At 30.6% G+C, this 16859-nt stretch overlaps 2 protein-coding genes across 12 annotated transcripts in view; one reads left to right on the top strand and one right to left on the bottom strand.

The window, feature by feature from the left end:
- The window catches only part of LOC127712269 (uncharacterized), a 138022-nt gene extending 121771 nt beyond the window's left edge, over positions 1–16251 (top strand). For 2 of the 10 annotated variants that reach the window (XR_007987008.1, XM_052218648.1), the window contains 5 exons: positions 9737–10054; positions 10507–10619; positions 12985–13156; positions 14557–14716; positions 15934–16251. Coding sequence is in view for 8 of the 10 variants with exons in the window: in XM_052218648.1 (XP_052074608.1) it covers positions 9737–10054; positions 10507–10619; positions 12985–13156; positions 14557–14711 (758 nt within the window). In the remaining 2 variants the exon portion in view is untranslated. Of the gene's footprint in view, positions 1–3092; positions 3160–3857; positions 3957–5933; positions 6496–7532; positions 7613–9736; positions 10055–10506; positions 10620–12984; positions 13157–14556; positions 14717–15933 lie in introns of those variants that run through there. The other 8 variants (XM_052218640.1, XM_052218641.1, XM_052218642.1 and 5 more) reach the window with 8 other exon arrangements.
- LOC127712260 (neural cell adhesion molecule 1-B-like) overlaps positions 1–16859 on the bottom strand; it is a 210506-nt gene that overhangs the window by 137441 nt on the left and 56206 nt on the right. The gene's annotated exons all lie outside the window — the stretch shown is intronic.

Genomic DNA, 16859 nt, shown 5'->3' with positions numbered 1-16859 from the left:
GAAAAACTATGTTACTCTGCACTTTTGTAATACCATCACTGGTTGCATATTTGCTCTTAGAATATCTCAACCGTTTTGCTCAAGTATTATGAATAACAAATTCATAGCCTCTTTTTTAACAAAAGCAGTCCCATTTTAGGCCGTTCCGATACGCGATTATTTATTCTTTATGAGACGGAACATGATCTCGTCAATAGCAACACTATCATTTAATTGATGATCCCCTTAACATTTTACAATTTATCAGAAATATCCAGATTCATTTTACACGATCAAAAACTTTGCTTGTCATGTTAACCACACTTATGGCATGGTTTTAACTACAAGTAAAACGTCTCGTTATGAAGTGAAAGGGAAATTTCCAAGTTTTATCTATATGTATATATATATCTTATTATATATTTTTTTAATTAACTTCAACTGTTATGACAATAGATATAAGAAGATGTGGTATGAGTGCCAATGAGACAACTCTCCATCCAAGTCAAAATTTATAAAAGTAAACCATTATAGGTCAAAGTACGGTCTTCAACACGGAGCCTGGGCTCACACCGAACAGTAAGCTATAAAGGGCCCCAAAAATTACTTGTATAAAACCATTCAAACGGGAAAACCAACAGTTTAATCTATATAAAAAACGAGAAACGAGAAACACTTATGAACCACATCAACAAACGACAACTACTGAACATCAGATTCCTGACTTAGGACAGGTGCAAACAAATGCAGCGGGTTTAAACGTTTTAATAGTACCAAACTTTCACCCTTTTTCTGAAACAATAATGTAACATCACAACAAAGAAAGACACACTATAAAATATCAACTGAAATAGCTCACCTCAATCAAAGGACATATTAACACCAGTGAACATACACTGAACAAATGAATTTGACCTATGATACAATGTAAATACAAAATAATAAATAATAATAAATAATAATAAAAATGGATTTATTTAACAATGTCGTTTAAGATATGAACATTATGGTTGTGATTATTATTTAACTACTAGATTATGTTACAATATCACTTGAATATGTGTTCGCTTTATTAGACAAAACAAATAATTAAAAAATGTTTATTTTGTATTTAGTAAATTTTATTTTCCGAAAATCCGAATCCTGAATACATGGCTTATAAAGAATCAATTATTTTCTTTTACTTTCGCTTTCTGCATTACCAGGAACTTAACTTCCTGTACTGTGAAATGTGTGTTTTGAAATAATAAACACAAATAAAATCGTTAAAGGTAAAACTCTTTTGCTTTTGAAGTACATTCTACCCGACAAAGATTTAATTTGCATCCGATCAATTATGATCTTATGTTATTGTCAATTTTATACCTAGTTTTGCAAGGTATCTACATTAAACCTTAATATTGTCTTAATATATGGCTTCAAGTATTTGTCATTTATCGAGGATATTTACTGATGATTTTTACATATATTTGCATTAACAAAAATAATAATTTTTCCTCTTAGTTGATTTTTAATTGATATGTGTTTGTTGTTCGAATTATGAAATTCATATAACACATAAAACATATGGATCAGTATCTCGATAAAAGAAACAAAATCCAGGTGAATATTACACTTTACTCATGTGTATTATTACGTTTACATCTGACGTCTGACCACACTATAATGTTTTGGGATATTAAACAGTATAGTCAGATACAAATGAAAATAACACTATAAAGAGTACATTCGTTCAAAACATTTTTCTTTATTAACAGTACTCAATTACGCACAAAACGAATGGAAAAGCTAAAGATTGTTATGCACCCAAACGTGTGACCACTAAGGAAAGCAAAATACTAAATCCGTTTCTATGGGAGATGGAACCATGGTTTGGTATTAGTTTTTTACATATAACTGACTATTTAAGAACATCATTTCATAGATCATGGCAATACCATTTCAATGACCCCATAGCCGATGACTTCTTTTGGGGCTAATTTGACTTCTTTCTCTTTATTTGAAACAAATAATTTTTATTTATTAGTTGTTATTGGCTTTGAACCAGCTCCTAGTAACGGGAGGACTCTTAGATATGTGCTCAACTATTTTTGTTTTGATGTAAATTTTTTGCTTCGTACCCATCTTTTCATGATCAATTAAGTCATTATGTTGTCCTGTTATACCATTGTCCCTGTGCAAATGGAGGGTTGATCATGAACAAACATGTTTCACGCATCCAATTCAACATCTGCCTTCTCCAAACCAAGAGGATTTATTTACAGGTTTAAGTTTGTTTTTGTTGGTCTTTACCATTTTTCCAGCCATTGTTTTTTTTATTTGTCTAAATGTTTGTAAACATGAACAACAAAGATATGAAGATACAAAGTTTGCCTGCCTCTAATGAAATGTTTTCCTAAGGGGATTCTTATTCCACAGTGTAGGCTGGAGGAAAGCACAGTCATTGAGACATTTTTATCTCCACATAACGAAGAAATTTAAACCAGACTTTGTTTGCATACATATGGGAAAGAATGACATCGTTGACAACTTATCTGCATCACACACAGCCTCAAAGATTATTTAACTTGCAAAAGATGGCAAGCGCTTAGGTGTTAGTTAGGTAGGAAACGACCTACACCCTCCCCGAGGGTATCATCAATCCATAATATAGTATGTTGATACAGCCATGTACTATTTCTTTCTACCTAATATTGTTTTATTCATTGTTTATGCTATGCATCGGTCTCTTTTTAAATAGACTTTCCCTCTGTCGCACAATAAACCACCACACAAATAGTATGTAAAAAAATTGTTACTCGAAACTTTCGTAATACCATCACTGGTAACATTTATGGTCGAGGGATGTTCAAATAGTTATCCACTAGTATTATAAATAATAGTCATTACCCCCTTATCCCATTTTTAATGAAATAAATAGATTAGTTCAATATTCAATCCGATATGCACTTATATTATTCATTATAAGAAAGAAAATCCTTCGTCACTACTTATTATATCTATATATTGATGAACCTATTTAAATGTTTGTTTCAATTCATATGCAATATTCAAATATTCTGAACGTTTTAAACCAATACAAACACTTTGCATAATATCTAATCCATAATAATGTCAAGGTTTTCATTACAAATAGAACGTCTTGATATGTGGTGGAAGGGAAATTGTCAAGTTTTATCTGTATGTATATATACATGTATTATATACCTTTTATGTTTTGAATTAACTTACATTGTTATCACTATGCATTTATCAACAATTTTTCTTAAAAGTATGCATATTTTGTCTTTAAATACTATTGAACGACTAGAATATTTTCAAGACAAAATTCAATAAGTCGTATAAGAGAAATTAAAAAAGGGTCTAATTGATATTCATTAAATTTCCTTTTAAAACAAAATTTAAAATTTATATCATTATAATAACAAGTTATGAATTATATACTTTCATTATCACTTCCTGATTTACTAGGAATTCTAGATCTAGTATTCCTAAAATTGTGCGTGTATTATATGATAAAAAGACGTTGTAAATCGTTAACAGGAAGACCAAACAAGCCCTGCTGTTCAGTTGTTCTAATGCATTGATTAGTAAAAACTTTCTCAGGGAAAATCAGTATCTCCATTTTGTTTACCATTTGTCATAATGTTTGGAATGTTGTCATTGATAGATAACCTTTTGGTCAGTATACAAGCTAGTGTTTATATCTACAAAATTCATTTTTTTAAAGCGTTTGAAAAGGATATTTAGTATGCAAGTACAACTGTATTATTGTTTACCTTTTATGCTATCGGGGTTTACTTATCAAATGACCTGTTTCATTTGAACTATAATAATACTCTCAAATAGGACAGGTAAATATATACCATTACATTTAATTAAAAGTGTTTAAGCGATAAGTGAAACAGGTGACAGATACACGCATTATTAGAAAGGTGGAACTAAGCTGAATTAATTAAAGTCGTTGGTTGATTCAGGTCTGTACAATATTTGACAAATAAGAAAAGTAAGTTTTCAATAAAAGACGGTACAGTACGTTTTTGGAAATATTTTTTCACTTTGTAAAGTGACTGCAAATTGAGACCTGGTAGTATACGATTATAAATCATTGTTAATGAATCAAAGCGACTTTATTATCGATATTATTTCAGTATGTAGAAAAACAACAGGGTTATTCTAAAAATGTTTTGGTTAAATTAATATAGTCGCTCAAAATATTTATTTTCCAGCAAATAAAAACAAAATCTTTTAGATCGAACTATTAACATGTACAATCAAATTGTTTAAAGTTAAAACCTTAAAACGTTTTGTATTGAGTTCTAGACATTTTTTTTCGTATTATTGCTTTGTTTGAGTTTAAATTGTTTGTTAAACTAAATGTCCATTGCAACCGAATTACTGCATTGATAAAGGCATCAGTAGTTTGAGAAAGTTTGAGTAAGCACATGCACACCTGAGCTGTATCATACACTAGTGATGATGCGACTACTTTACTGAGGTTTATCTAGCTATAAAACCAGGTTTAATCCACCATTTCACCATTTTCAAGTCAGGAATATATGATATATATAACCCAAATAAAAAGCACTGCATGAATTATACCTACACCCTTTCCATTTGTTTTCATTGATCACATTTGGGGCCAATGTTTGAATCAACTGACCTTTTCAATCAACGACCACAACACTGCTTGGTCTGGGGAGGATTGACTCGCTCTGGAAAATTTTTAATATTTGAAAATTAAAAAAATAGCACCAAATCGCAGTCTCTGTTGCTATTCCTGTACCTTTGTCAACTTCAAAATTCTAGAATTATACCATTTAATTACGTAGGGTGCTATTCATTTGAGATCCATAAGTACACCGTCACGATCATTTACGTAACTTTTTTAAATTAAATTTTGTTTATAATCATTATCAAACTACCATTTATTTGGGAGATGAAAATACGCAGCCTCAGTTGTCATCACTTTACCGTCGTCAAATTTGCAATTTGAATATTACTCAAGCATAAAACGGTCAGTGTTGTTAATTGGGAATGTATTTCCTACTCAGTCTTTGTTTTGATATCTTAATTTTCGTCACGTGTAAAATTTCATTAACGTACCAGTTCATATTATACATTACTAGTTAGTAGCATATGTATGCAGTACCTTTTGTAAATGCCTAACCTACGTTATTTTTGAAATTTTAGAATGATTAAATCGTTTTTATGTTCGGTACAAATCATATACATTTTATTATTATTGTTAGAATCAGATTAGAATGATATGATGAACTTTACATCATAATCATACTGATGAAAGATAACTGTTATCCGAAATATTTATAGATAATTACATTAAATTTTTCCTTTTTTAATATTGGTGTTGTTTTGTACACGTTTGAGCATTTGTTCTGTGGTAAAGAGTTGTCTAATTGGCAAATCTTATTAATCTTTTATGTATATAAATCCCTCTGATTATATAAAAATACCCAATTTATGTAATACAAATACTTATAGCGGTGCGTATATCTACATGCATTTTTGTTTTTTTTAAATTTAAAAAAAAAAATGTTCTTTAAAAACCTACACGTTGTATTGCATATATCATCCACTTGTCGGAAAGAATTAAAACACTCAGTTTCCTCTGCATAAGAGTTGTGATATCCCATAAGTTTTCACTTTTGTCTAAATCATATTCTACTGTGTTGTGGCTATATTTCGCAACGCTGTTTCCGTAAACAAAATTATGCGATGTTAAAATATAACACTTTTTAAATATATATTTAATAATTTCATTTTTCAGAAAATATTCTTTGTACTATATTATATACAAATATCATCTGAAATTCGAAAATTAATTATTCAAAAGGGATGAAAGAACACGATTTCATTAGCGAAGCATTAATGTTTTAACATAAACGCTGAATATATGAAAAATGAATAATATAATTGTTTGCTTTATTTTGAAGGTGAAATGGTGATGGAAAAACATAATGTGCGAATAGTGTTTGTTAGTGGAACACCCATGGGAAAAAAATCAATTATCAGTGTAGTGTTAAGTGATCATAGATTTATAACAGATCTCCCGTCAAATCATTTTAAATCGTTTTATTTGCACGTAAAAAGAGCAAAGTGTTGTGGAACACATACGACTGATGTGGATACTGTAGAAATAATGAAAATACAATATTTTACAGAAACTAATGCAGCAATACAAACACAGTTTAAGTGTAACCGTCATCAGATTACAATTTCCTATTTAGTATATCATACAATAAATAAACGTGACAGATATATTCTGGAACGGCATATGGAAAACATGAGTATAATCAAGGGAATAAAATTGTTTCCTGTAATGACAAACTGTGAATGCTTTGCTTTCAACAGATATATAATTCCATCATTGCATCTGCTTGATGGAAAAAGTAAGCTTCAAAATAGTGGAGAAGTTAAACATCAAGTTAAAACCATAATAAAGAAGATACATCGCAATAACAAATTAAGAGAGACACATTCCAAGAATTTTATAATGTAAGTATTTAATCTATCGAAATTACATTTACTAAGTTATTTTACTAATTTATAGAACGATAAACACATACAATGCGCTTGTTGCGTGTTATCCACTTATATTTATTATGATATATTGCATTTCGGTTTCCTTTTCACATGTGTTCATAAAATAACATTCTCAGCCATTTAACATTTCTTTCTTTCAGTATTCAAATGATGAAACAAATATTTCCATCGTTCTATCAGATAAGCATGATAGCACCAAATGGATCATAACATACAATGGTATAATCATATCTATTTAAGCGAAATGATGCTGACCATTTTTGATATAAAGAAGATATCGAAATTCATCTTTTGAGATCATATATATACCAAAATCTCTAAATTGTTATGCATGACAACACAATTTAAGTGTATTATCGTCTCAATAACGTTAGCAAATGACAACTAACAAAACTATCATACATACCGGCGTCATATAGAATGTTTGTTTTGAAGTCATAAGGCTGAATAGAAAGTGTGTTTTGGTATTTATACATCCCGTTATTGTGTGATTGTGCTATGGTAATTTTTGTAATCTTATCTTTCGTTTTTTCGCTTATGTGCTTTGTTTCTACGCCTTTTTGTTTTTCTTTGTTGACATATTTTTTTATTTTTTTTAAAGTGATTAAGATTATCACACAATATTGACTGCTGAAGGTTGACAGCTGTATACCTATTTTTGATATTTTTACCTATTATGTCTGTTTGTTTTGTTCCCACATTTGTGTAAATAAAATGGAATTTTAAGCGACTGTCATACAAGAGAGGTTTAGCATGCTATGAAACTAGGTTGAATCCACCATTGTCTACATACGAAAATGTCTGTACCAAGTCAGTTATATGACCGTTGTTATCCATTCGATTGATATGTTTAAGCTTTTGATTTTGCCACTTGATCAAGGACTTTCCGTGTTTGGTATTTTTGTTGTATTACTTTATTTAACGCAATGTTTGCTATATGATCGCTCACAGTACAAATCTGTATTGACATCTTTATTTTTTTTTCACAGACGGTGTAGTCGTTCAACCAAATATGTATTACTAGTCATTATAGTACTATGGTATACAGCGAAGGCAAACAGCGCTGATGGTAAGTATATTTTTAGATAATTAATTTATTCAGATAGCAATTGATTTAACATATGTCAAATAACTCATACAATAACTGAAAAAGGAGTAGGCGCGATAATAAACGTACATGGTCCATAATACAATATTCATTATTTGATTGAAAAGTGTTTCAGGTGGAAGCATGAACATTTGGTAGTTACGTTAAACATTGAAAATAAACTGACAAGGCTATAGCTAAAAACGAAAAAGACAAACAGACAAATAATAGTACATTAGACACAACATTGAAAACTAAAGACTGAGCAACACGAACCCAACCAAAACTTGGGGTGATCTCAGGTGCTCTGGAAGGTTAAGCATGTGGCACCCGTCGTGTTGCTCGTATTATTCTAAACCCGGTCAATAGTCTAAGTCGGTAGGACACATTCATGGAAAGGGAACGGGATTGTAGTTAAGACATTAGGAACATATCCGATATCTTCTGTGAAATAGATATTCCGTGACGGTAAACCAGCTCGTGATGGCGTCCGTAAAATTTACGAAGAGATGATTTCAACTTCACCATTTGGAACGCTTTGTTTAAAAGCTTCTTTGTGAGCAGCAATCCTCTATCAAGGAAATCATGATAGGAAATACAAGCCTTGGAATATCGTATTAATTGGGAGATATATACTCCGTTTGCAGGCGCTGCTGGAATGTTGCTACATATAAATTGAAAGTTCACAATTTGAAAGCTGAAATCATCTCTTTTGTCGTAAAGTTATGTTTCCAACCGACAATAGTTGTCGTTAAAATCCTGAACAATATCCCCATTGAATTGAGTTTGAGCAAAACAGAAAGTACTGATTTCTATTTTTACCTATTATGTCTGTTTTGTTCACGCATCGTTGTAAATATAATGGAAGTTTATAGCTGACTATACGGTAGTGTTTTTTCTCATAGTTGAACGGCGAACGCTGAAGGTTGGCTTTTTTATGCTCTTTGGTCGGGTTGTTGTCTATTTGACACATTCCCCATTTCCGTTCTCAATTGTATTGTTTACATCCGCATTGTTTGTATGTTGTAACTAGTATTGAGTATTTTGAATCTCGCAATTTTTTTTATGACTGTTTTTGTTTTAGCACATTGGCAGATGTTCTGCCTCTATTTTTGAATTACTATAACAATACAAATTATAAAGATAGACAAAGTGTAGGTAGATCTAGTTCAGTATACATATGCGTTTCATTCGTGGAAAATATAATTCAAACATCAGATGAAATTAAGCCATTTCTAACTGATTTTTTCTTATAGTCGAATGTTGTGCTGTTACAGCACTATCCCTCCTTATGTGAAGGGATTAACGTTGGCAAACATGTGAAATTTGTGATTTCTAAACTTGATTGTTACTAATTGTTGAAGGCCGTACATACATGATAATTTCTCTATAGTCACCACTGAGTTGACAGATACTCATTTCGTATGGGTCAACCTATTTATGATACTGAACGTAAAACGTTCTGTTATGTTGGTTTCAGTCGTTCTTGAAAATAAGTCTTTTACTAAAAATAAAGGATAAAGTATTTCATCATGAATCACATAAATGAAAAAATTCAACTAGAATCAGTGACAAACGTCATCATAATGTTAGTGTGCCTTTTGTAAACTTTATCAATTTTCTCAATTGAATAGTTTCATTTTTTCATCTCGAGTCTTTTTATAGCAGACCATACGGTATGAGTTTTTCTCATTGCTGAAAGCCGTACATTTGCCTATACGTGGATCGTTGTCTCATTGCCAATCATATACCACATCTCATTCTTTTTATACAAATCAAAATGACCATTTCAGATCAACACTGGTTTAATTGTGTGCAATCCTCCAGTGTGTGTTTATAATTTCATTACCTTATTCTGAAAAGATTGATGATCTTTGGATAGCCATTATCATGACTACTGCCCCTAAATTGTTTTTGTTCAATACTTTTCAAATTTTCAAAGGAAGATGGAATACATTTCCATGGTACACACGAGTATTGAATGCATAGAAAGAAGCTGTTTTAACGTTATTCATTTCATAGTTTATATTAGTTTATCTAGTTATTCAAGTTTATGAATACATCAACGCATTAATTTAATTGGAGGACATTATTTTCATGCAACAGAAGTAATACAGTGGAAACTAATGACTAAGCCTGTGTATTTTGGAAGAAGCGTTATTCTTGAATGCATTATACAGACAGAGGACAAATCAGCTCCAATGTTATGGACTAAGCTACCAAACGGTAAAACATTAGCCTACAATTTAAACTCAAGAGACAATGAAAAGTATGCAGTTACTGTTGAATATCATGAGAGGAAAATGGTATACAATCTTACTATAAAACATTTTAACTCAACGGACGTAAATCAAGTGTATAAATGTGATTTCGGATTTCACTGTTATTCAGGCAATCTTTTGCTAAATGAAAACGATTTCATCTGTAAGTAACACATTATCATATAATCTAGGGTGCTTTATATCCTTTCCTTAAATTATTTGAATAAAGGAGTTATTGGGTACTAGTACTCGAAAAACTTTCTAAACTTGATGTTTTTCATTTTTAAAACAAATTAAATATAATGTGTTTGCTACTTTCTGTTTACCACAATTTTGTTTTTTAATGAAAAAAGCTGCGTTTACGTCAGAAGTGACACAACTTAAATTTTTCAATATGATTTTTAAAAACAGTAATTTTTGACAAATAATGTAGATCTATCTGTTGTCTAATATACAGAAACATGTTTACTGATAAAATCTGTTGTTCTTGTTATTTTGTTTTCTTTTTTTATGTTACTATCATTTACGTTTTACCATAACACCAAAATTAAACCCTGTTTGTGACTTCCATTTATTATTGTTTGTTCTTTGAACTCTATTACTTTGTCTTGTCAGCGGAACCCTCAGTAAAAAATATGAAGAACTTCAGCTTAGAAAACAGGAAGTTGAATGGCATTGTCATGATTTATAATGGTTATCCAAAACCTTTGTGCTCGGGAAGATTTGAGGTAAAAGCATTATATTATAATCCGAATAAGAAGACGTAGTATGAAGGACCATCCGTTTTGAATTTTCCTTTAAGTTTATTATTATCATCTTATTTTTTACTTGTTATAGAACCATTTTTGGTACATTTAATTAGTTACAAAAAGTACCCGGTCTTCATCACTTAGTAAAAAGTAAAATCACAAAAATACCGAATTCCGCGGAAAAATCAAAAAGGAAAGTCCCTAATCAAATGGCAAAATCAAAATCTCAAACACATCTAACTAATGAATAACAACTGTCATATTCCTGACTTGGTACAGGCATTTTCTTATGTAGAAAATGGGATTAAAGTTGGTTTTGTAGCTAGCTAAACCTCTCACTTGCATGACAGTATATGGTCATTCAGCAATCGGGCAACTGTTCAATTGTAATTCGATATTCCTTTAGACCGACTTAAACAGTCCGATAAATAAAGGCAACAGTAGTATACCGCTGTTCGAAGTTCATAAATCGATTCAGAAAAAAACAAATCTGGGTTACAAACTAAAACTGAGGGAAACACATGAACTATAAGAGGAGAACAACGACACGACAGAAACACTAAAATGCAACACACACAGAAACGAACTATAAGATAACAATAGCCATTTTCCTGACTTGATATAGAACATTTTAAGAAAAAAAGGTGGGTTGAACCTGGTTTTGTGGCTAGCCAAACCTCCCGCTTTAATGGCAATGTTAAATATAACACTAAAAGGACAACATTACATGACAGGACTACAATACAAATAAATGGAAGAACATACAGGACAGAGAAACATACAAATAAACAATACAATAGAACATTACGACAAGCTAATAGTTATTAAAGGTACCAGCTTATAATTTAATACGCCAGACGCGTGTTCCGTTTACATAAGACTCATCAGTGACGCTCAGGTCAAAATAGCAAAGAAAGCCAAACAAAGATGAAGAGCTTTTGAAGACTCAAAATTCCAGAAAGTTGTGCCAAATACGGCGAAGGTTATCTGCCTGGGATAAGAAAATCCTTAGTATTTAGAATAATTCATATTTTTGCAAACAGTAAATTTATAAAAATGACCATATAATTGATATACATGTTAACACCGAAGTGGTGACTAACTACAGAAAAAAAAAGAATACGTAAAATAACCTAGATCAGCACATAAAAACAATACTGATATTACATGTATTTAATAACAATGAAAATTACAATACTTATTTATATAAATATGTGTGAGTAATTAGATAATTAATTATATTATCTAGCTATGTCGGTATTTTTTTCTAAATCAAACTGAAAACCAAATACATAGTGTACATTTAGTTGACCCTAACTGAAATCTTATAAATGAACTGGGCGATAAATTATCTTTACCCTCATACACGAATAGAACAGTAAAAAGTAAGAATTACAACTACAAACGATAAGACATTTGACAATAACAAAAATAACATCAAAACTAAATACATGAATTTTGGATAGAAAAATACCTTGACACGTCTTAAAGCAATGCAAAATCACACTCAGCAAAACAGTTACAATCGGGAATAGGTCACGTTCGGTACTTAAAAGATCAGACGACGTAATGGCAAACCACAATCTAAGACGTGGTAAAAATGTCCTTAGTTAGTTTGTACAAAGACACATCGTATGGATCAACCAATTCGTGATGGTGTCCATAAAATTTACGGAGTGTCATTTTTTTTCCTCCTCATAACTTTGTTGGAGCAGTTTCTGCGTAAGGAGCACACTCCTGAATATGAAGTATATGATAAAAGTGAGCCTTCAAACTGTTTGAATTTGCGTGCTGATGCTGTAATATCTGCATCAAAATGCGTTTTTACTAACCAAATGTCAAGAGCTCTAGATCTGGTGTAACACGAAATAACAGTGATGCATTCAAAGTCTCAGTATTTGCCTGTTTGTAAATTTTAAAGTAATCTGAACGGGTACATTTTTTCTAAAATCAAGCAAAGATGACTTTATCAAGATATGGCATAATGAATTAAGCACCTGGTATTTTTACAAAATCCCACTTCGATTTTGAGAGAGAGAGAGAGAGAGAGATTATTTGAAATTCAAGATTCAAGAAGTTTCTAGGATGGATGTGATATTAGTAATAAATTACAGACGAAAGTTCATTTAGAAATTCATTTCTAAATTAAAGTCAAATGTGAAAATTTAATTGATTTATGTATTTGTGAACAAAAATTTAAATTAAGCAAAACCGAAAAATCAAAAATACAATAAAATCAGAGACTGGTATCTAGCTAAGTGCTTTGATTTTTAAAACATATACATATTGATTAAATTGCAATAATGCTTAATGTATGCGTATCTAATAACAACCTTTATTTCAGGGGGAGGACATTTCAAAGTTCATGAATATTAGTATTAAAAACATTTCAATATTCTACGAAACAAAGATTGAACTTGACTACATAACAGATATGTGTACAGGCACTGTCAATGTGACATGTAGTTATGGTAATCACACAGTGCTGATCACTCAACTAATTAATGCTTGCTCAGGTTAGCCATACTATACATTTAAAAATTCTCATTATATCAAACAAATAATTGAAGTTCATTCATAGTGGATATATTATAATCAACTGATATTTCAAAAAGCATACTTGAATCCAGTAATTTGGTTTTAAGATTTTGCTTTTCATTTAAATCTTATAAAATCTCAGTAATTTCCCTTAAAAACGTTACCTACAAGTGTTTTAATTATTCTGTCATACCTTGTATATGAGTATTATGACTTAATTTTATATATCAACAAGTTTACAAATTCAGTACATTGCGATTTTAACGAAAGCTTTTTTTTTAACAAATGTAGCTGCAATATTGAAGAATATTATGATCAAATATGATATTTTACTTTTATCATGTGAAAATGTTAAATTTCGGCAAACATATGCATGTTGGACTTTGTAAACTCTTTTGTTTTTAAATCTGGAGGTGCAACGAATTTATCAAATCAATTGTATCAAAAATGACCCTCTAATTGTTTTGAATCAACCGGCACTGATGAGTCTCATATAGACGAACGCGCGTCAGGCGTATCAAATTGTTAGCCTTGTTTCTGTGATGAGGTTGTACCCTTTCTAGTTGTTTTCCATTTGTTTGATGTGTATGAGTTTTTGATATTGCCATTTGACAAATGACTTTCCGTTTGAATTTCCCTTGCAGTCCATATTTTTGTTATTTTACTGTTTTTTGGTTTTACATTCAAACGTCATTTACGGGCACGAAATGACTGAACACGATATTGTTATAAGACATTGTAAAATTTGACACACAATCATTTATCATGGTCAAGCAACTCATGGTAGCATATAAACCAGGTTTTATCCCTCATTTTCCTGGGGGAATGCCTGTACAAAGTCAAAATTATAACTGTTGTATTCCATTTATACCGCTAGTTGTTATCATTGGATTTTGTCAGGTTTTAGGGACTATACCTGTTTACATTTACCTTGGAGTGTGGTATTTTTTTTAAATACTCTTCTATTTATCAAATATCAGATTTAATGCCTTTTTAGAGCTTCCTTGTATGTGGCAATTTCTTAATATTAGAAGACCAAGGCTTTAAAAGATAGGCGAATTATACTAAAATATGATTATCTACCAATCAATAATACGAAATTCTTGAAGGCAACTTTAACTTCAACGTCAAGGACTATAATGTCACCAGCTTCTTACTCACTCAACATACACCCTCTCCCTCCTACAGGAATTTGTCATGATAAAAACCAAACGAACTCCCGCTGAATAAAAATCTTTTTCCATCACACTGGTGTAGAAAGACCTGTTGTAGTCATACTTATCCTGACCTTTTCCTGTATCAAAACATAAATTAAGTATTCCTTAAGTTTTACTTAAGTAATTGTCTCATCTAACTGAATACATTTTTTTATCTGAAGATTCACCAGAATCAAACCATACGACTGTACAGATAATGTTGACAACATTAGCAGGAATGATGCTTGTAGGTGTTTGTTTGTCGGTCTATTTGTATCGAAAATGTAAACAAAGAAGAATTCCCGAATCAATTTCTAATACGGATACACTTTTGTAACATATGTAAGTTGTTAGTTTAGATATTCAAATAGTGTTTATGTTTCATTTGAAAGCTGTTTTGGTATATCAACGTACAAAAATCGAAATTATTCTACTTTTGTGAACAGCTGTAAATAAAGATTAATTTTCTTTTTCTTAAATAAATTTTAAAACTTTAAAAGGTGGTGATTGAAGATTTTGTACGTGTTTGATGTTTTATTGAGAGTAAAACGGTTTCTAGAGGCCGGATTATTTCTTTGCGAAGACCTCAAGCCACATATTAAAGTTACTCTGCTGTTTGAGAGTTTAGGTATAAATCATTTTTAACATTTAACAATACATAAATTTACATATTAAAGGTTGCAGAGATATACTTTTGTGCGTCAACGTGACAAGATAATATTTGGTTATCTGATATTAAAATGTTTTATCAGTTCTTTATTCATTTCAAAACGAATGTTTAAAATTTTCTGATCAAAACAGAATTTTCTATTTGGGAATTAAAGTAAATGTCAGGACTCAAATGACCGTCTACGACTAGGAATCATTATACATTTTAAAAAGAAACTGGAGGTTTAAATAGGTAGCTAGAAAAATTATGTTAAAACATATCGAAGTATTAGACACATCTGCGTTACTTCAAACAGCTAGCAAATTTGTGTTTATCAATAAGAATTTCAACAATTTTGATTATACCTAATTTAAATAATGAAAAACGCCTAACATGCACGCTGGACTTGGAACCATATGTTTACATTAGTAGTAATTATACCAAAGATGTGATTAAGAAAATGTGTTTTTGCTGCATTACTTCATATTATAATGATTTATATACTTCCATTTCATTTTACCCCTTTCAAATGTGCTATGACTGGTTTAACACAAAACGTTCTTTTATTTATCTCATTTTCACATGAAACACAGTTGAAGTACTACTGAAAGAGAGGAAATTATGTTCAGTATTTAGTATTACCAAAATGTCGAAATCAATCAAGAAGGCTACATTGTAAAATTTGTAATTCGAAAATCCACAAGAAAGACTTAACTCTGAAAATTTTTATGATATTCTGTCATTTATTTTTTCGGTATGGTGTATTTGTGTAGTATAAAGCTTGCAATTTCGTAGAATTATGAAATTATTATAGAACGTTATAGGTTGGCAAAGTTGTGTATATACGAGATTTAGTATGATATGGATATGAAATCTTTAATTCATCTAGATAGCCTTTCTTCTTTTGTAGATATATCATTTGCATTTAAAAGCTACCAGGATAACAATAATGATTGCTACATCAAGACACGAAGCATCATAGAAAGCAATTGGAGTGAACATGAACTTATATCCTCATTATTTTAACTCTGGCGGATAGTTGTCTCATCGGCAATCATACCACATTTCCATCTTTCTTATATCCCTTTAGAGTACAGGACAATATTAATGATGAATATCGCTGCAAGTGTCCAAATAGATGTTCGTTCTTCAAATGATAATATTAATACTTGAATAACTAAATAAACTATTTATTTAGAAACAGAAAAATAAATAATACCTTAATGTTTGATGTTAATTCGTCTATTATTTACAAGTAAGGTTTCTGTGAAACCTTTTTTTCCCCCCATTTTAATAGAATATTTTCCTAGAATATTGAGAGCATACTACGGTTAGGGAAAATATGACTATTTGTTTTCACTGTTTGTTGTACTTCGCACGAATTGAAAATAAACTAACTTTAACTTGTTCATATAAACAATTTAAGTATGAATAATATTTGTTATGCAGTTGTCATATGGTCTCCAGTCTTTGACATGCACTAAACAGTCGGACTTTTAAAAAAAAAGTTTTGAACTGCCCAACAGTTAAAGAAAAACCAGAACTTAGGATAATTCATTCATTTAAAAACCATTTTGCAGATGAATATAGCAAATAGTGGAGCTTATTATATATGATAAAATTGTATCTTTTTTTTTCTTTCTTTTTCTAATATTCTTTTTAACTTTTAAAATCACACAATAATCCAATATAGAAAAGAAGATTCTGTCTTAGGTTTTTATATAACCATTTATGCTTTTTCTTTTGTTATACAATGACAAAAGATTACAGATTTAACAAAAAACCGTTGAACCCAGGTGTTCAAGTATGATTAGGGTTTTTGCACCACAAGTGGCA

This window comes from Mytilus californianus, unplaced genomic scaffold, assembly GCF_021869535.1.
Source record: "Mytilus californianus isolate M0D057914Y unplaced genomic scaffold, xbMytCali1.0.p SCAF_8, whole genome shotgun sequence".
NCBI classification, from domain to species: Eukaryota; Metazoa; Mollusca; class Bivalvia; order Mytilida; family Mytilidae; genus Mytilus; species Mytilus californianus.
This window is presented reverse-complemented; position numbering and strand designations above follow the sequence as displayed.